The 3,697-nt window shown below is 54.7% G+C and overlaps 1 protein-coding gene across 1 annotated transcript in view; it reads right to left on the bottom strand.

The window, feature by feature from the left end:
• Positions 1 to 3,193: 3,193 nt before the first annotated feature.
• Positions 3,194 to 3,697, bottom strand: part of LOC118738154 (SH3 domain-binding protein 1-like) — a 1,245-nt gene continuing 741 nt past the window's right edge. Inside the window, exon 3 of the mRNA XM_036469078.1 lies at positions 3,194 to 3,697. Coding sequence (XP_036324971.1) covers positions 3,447 to 3,697 — 251 coding nt within the window. The 3' untranslated portion in view covers positions 3,194 to 3,446.

Genomic DNA, 3,697 nt, shown 5'->3' with positions numbered 1-3,697 from the left:
TTTTTTTTTTTTTTTTTTTTTTTTTTTTTTTTTTTTTTTTTTAACAAAATCATGATTTCTACAGAATGTACAGTTTATCTGGAGGTTGTTGCTTAGTCGCAGAATGTTACGTTGTACCGCAGTCCGCGATACCTTACGTTGGCGCGATCAGCGCCGTGGTACGCTCTCGAACGGCGGACGCCATGGTTGGACGCGTTGTGGTTCATCCGGCGGAGCTGGGTGGCGATTTCTGCGACTCATCACTTCGGTGTGTCTGACGTGACTTGCGGGGTAATCTGAAATGATAAGATAGAGAACGGGTTTCTGTTGTTATGCGTTGAACGGCTTCAGGTCCTTCAGGTGCGCGTGCGTTGGTTGTTTGTCGGGCCGCTCGGGGTTTACGAGTGTCACCGTGTTGGAGGAGATGTATTTGGTGATCGTATATGGGCCTGAGAATTTCGGCGCGAGCTTCTGAGCATAGTTGTCGGCAGCCGAGGAGAGGGGGTGATCTCGCTTCATCACCTTCTCTCCTACTCTAGGTTTCCACGGCCGTCTGCGTAGGTCGTAGTACCGTTTTTGCTGTTTGGCCGCCGCGGCGAGGTGCCCCTTTATCTCTGCCCATAGCTCGGTGATGGCTGGGGATGCCATGGGATGTTCCTCGGGTACTGCCCCTTCGGTGCGCATCTGCCGTGGCGCCGCTGGATTGCGTCCGAAGTTGATCTCCGCGGCGGATGCTCGCGTTGATTCGTGCTGGGCCGTATTGATGGCAAAGGCGATCTGGGAAAGCTCCTGATCCCAGGTACGATGATCTGTCCTTGAACGTTGTGCTATCATGGTTTTAACTACCCGATTGGTTCGTTCGGTCGGGTTTTCATGAGGAGCGTAGGTTGCGGTGAATTTGTGCTCTATGCGGTGCTCGCTGAGAAATTCCGCTAGGGCTTTACCCACAAACTGCTTTCCGTTGTCGCTGAGAAAGATAGCTGGGCAGCCAAACCGGTAAATGATTCTCTCCCGGAGTGCCTTGATGACGTTGGCGGTGGTGGCTTGGCGAACGGGAACTAACTCAACCCATTTAGAAAATTTGTCGACCAGGACGAGGAGGCACGTGTTTCCTTGTTTGGAGCGTGGAAGTGGTCCTACGAAGTCGGCCGTGACGATTTCCCATGGTTGCGAGCACTGCATGGTGGCCATTAATCCTGCTGGTCGTCTTTGTTCCACCTTGTACTCGGCGCAGGACAGGCACCTTCGTACGTGCTTGAGTACGTCACGGTACATCCCAGGCCAGTAGTAGTTCTGCTGTGCCCGTTTGAGAGTTTTCTTGACGCCTAGGTGTCCGGCTGCCGCGGCGTCATGTACTTCTTGCAGGATATCTGGTCGGCGACTGGTGGGGATGCAGAGCTTCCATTGAGGCGCACGGGAGAGCTTGTTGCGCGGCGCGATGTGGCGGAACAATCTATTGTCGATGATTTGGTAGTCCGGGTGGCGGCTAGGCTGTTGCTGTACTGTCTTTAGTTTTCTTTCGTACCAATCGCTGGTGCTGATTTCCACGGTGTAGAGTGTGTCTGCTCCATCATCGGTTGTTCGCGGGGTGGGTGCGGGCAGTGGTTGTCCGTCCAGGGTAAGGATGGCCTCTCTGTCCCTAAGGAAATCCATCCCCAGGATCATGCGTTCGGCAAGATTTGGGAGTGCCGAAGCCAGGGTGGTTGTGGCTCGCTTGTTGTACATTATCCTTACTGGATAAGTGTACAAGCTGGAGACGCATGTTTGATCGGCCAGTTGTACATTTCGGTGATTGGGTCGATGCTGGATTTTCCTCTCTTCCAGGTGTTGACGTATGGACTCGTCAATGTAGGTGAGCGTTGCGCCGGTGTCCAATAGTGCCCGTACGCTCATACCTTCTACGCTCACATTGATGTAGTAGCGACCATCTGCTTTTCCTCCTTGTTGGGTGTTAGTGTCTACAGGGACGGCGGCGATCGGAGCTGTTCCGGTGCTGCGTATTTTGCGGGGCGGCTTAGCGGTGGCAGTGTTGCACGGACAATCCCGGGAGAGGACGTTATCTCGGCCGCATCTAGAGCAGAACAGCCGTTTTGTCCTTCGGCATCGGAAGCGGAGGTGGCCGCGTCCTTTGCAACGCCAGCAGGATTCCTCTCTGCTATACCTTTCTTCTAGGGGAGCTAGGCTGTGTGCTGCTTGTCGGCTGTTTCTGGCCTCTTCGCCCTTCAGAAGCTCAAATTCGTCGGTGAGATCCATCAGCTCCTCGATCGTTTTAAACTCCCCTCGCTTGACGAAGAGACGATACTCCACACGTAGACCATCGTAGATGCGTTCCAAGTGATCCTCTCCACACATGGTCGGGTGTTGGCGTATAAGCGTTTGTAATGCCAAGATGTAATCCTTGGCCTTCTCTCGGCTTTGTTGGCGTCGCTGCCGGATGGCATCTTCGAGCTGACTCATGTGTCGCCGTGGGAGGAAGAACCGCTCTATTTCTGCACGAAACGCTGCCCACGAATGTAGCTGTGGTTTTCGTACGCGGAACCATTGTAGAGCCTTCCCGCGTAACACTTCAGGTAGGGTTGGGAGGAGGTTGTCTAGCGGGATGCGGTAGCATTCGGCTAGCTCTTCGATCCTCTCCAAGAAGTCGTGTAGCGCGTCACCTCCCGAAAAATGTATGTCCCATCGGCGAACGGTATTCATTAGCTCGGCGTCGCTGATCTCGCCACGCTTTGTTGCAGGCTTCATCTCCAGTGGCGGTGGACTATAGTTGTCGATCCGGACGGTGGGAATGGTGCTGGGCTGCATTTTTACTGGTCTCTCCTCTTCTGCTTTAATCTCCTCTTCCAAATCTCTTAATAAATCCTCTGTTGATTTGCGATGTCGCTTCGCTTTTACATATGCGCTAAGCGCGTTGCGCAGGTCGGCGACTGTATATCCCTCTACGAAAATTCGATGCCGCTTGCACTCCTCTATTAACTTCTCCTTCTTTAGCAGATATATCCAGCTGAGGGAGTCGACGTTCAGCGTATTGGTGTTACTCTCGCTGGCGCGTGTGTCATCTGTTGGTTGTGGTGTGTTCGGCGAGCCTGCTTCCGCAGTGTTGGTGCTTGTTAAGTTTTTTGCACATGCGCCTGCAGAGCTGGGTCCCTGCTCGGGCGCCATTTATGAGGTGGGTTTTGTCAAAGGCTGAGGTGAACTCAGCCGATCCAGAGTCCGGCGAAGGTCCCACTAACCCCCACCAAATAAAACACACTATTTTAGTGTATTTACTTCGAACACACACACACACACGGCGCTACGACTAGAGTGCCAGCAACCTTATGTCCAAAGAGAGGGAGAGGGAGGTGACGTTCGTTGTGGTCGTGCGGTCGGGTCGGAGCGGATGATGGCGAGAGCGCTAGCAGCACGGCGGTTGACTCTCAGGAGCAGCGCAGCAGCGGTGAGAGCGCTAGCAGCACGGCGGGTGGCTCTCAGGAGCGGCGAAGCAACGGTGAGATCGCTAGCGGCACGGCGGGTGACTCTCGGCAACAGCGGGGCAACGGTGGCAACGGCGGCGGCACAGCGGGTGACTCTCGGCAACAGCGGAGCAACGGTTGAGCAACGGTGGGAGCGCTAGCAGCAGCGGAGCAACGGTTGAGCCACGGTGGGAGCGCTAGCAGCACGGCGGGTGATTCTCGGCAACAGCGGAGCAACGGTTGAGCAACGGTGGGAGCGCTAGCAG

Source organism: Rhagoletis pomonella, unplaced genomic scaffold, assembly GCF_013731165.1.
Source record: "Rhagoletis pomonella isolate Grant_MI unplaced genomic scaffold, Rhpom_1.0 Rhpom_scaffold_00004, whole genome shotgun sequence".
In the NCBI taxonomy this organism is placed as follows: domain Eukaryota; kingdom Metazoa; phylum Arthropoda; class Insecta; order Diptera; family Tephritidae; genus Rhagoletis; species Rhagoletis pomonella.
The sequence above is the reverse complement of the archived record's forward strand: the minus strand, read 5'-3'. Positions and strand labels throughout refer to the sequence as shown.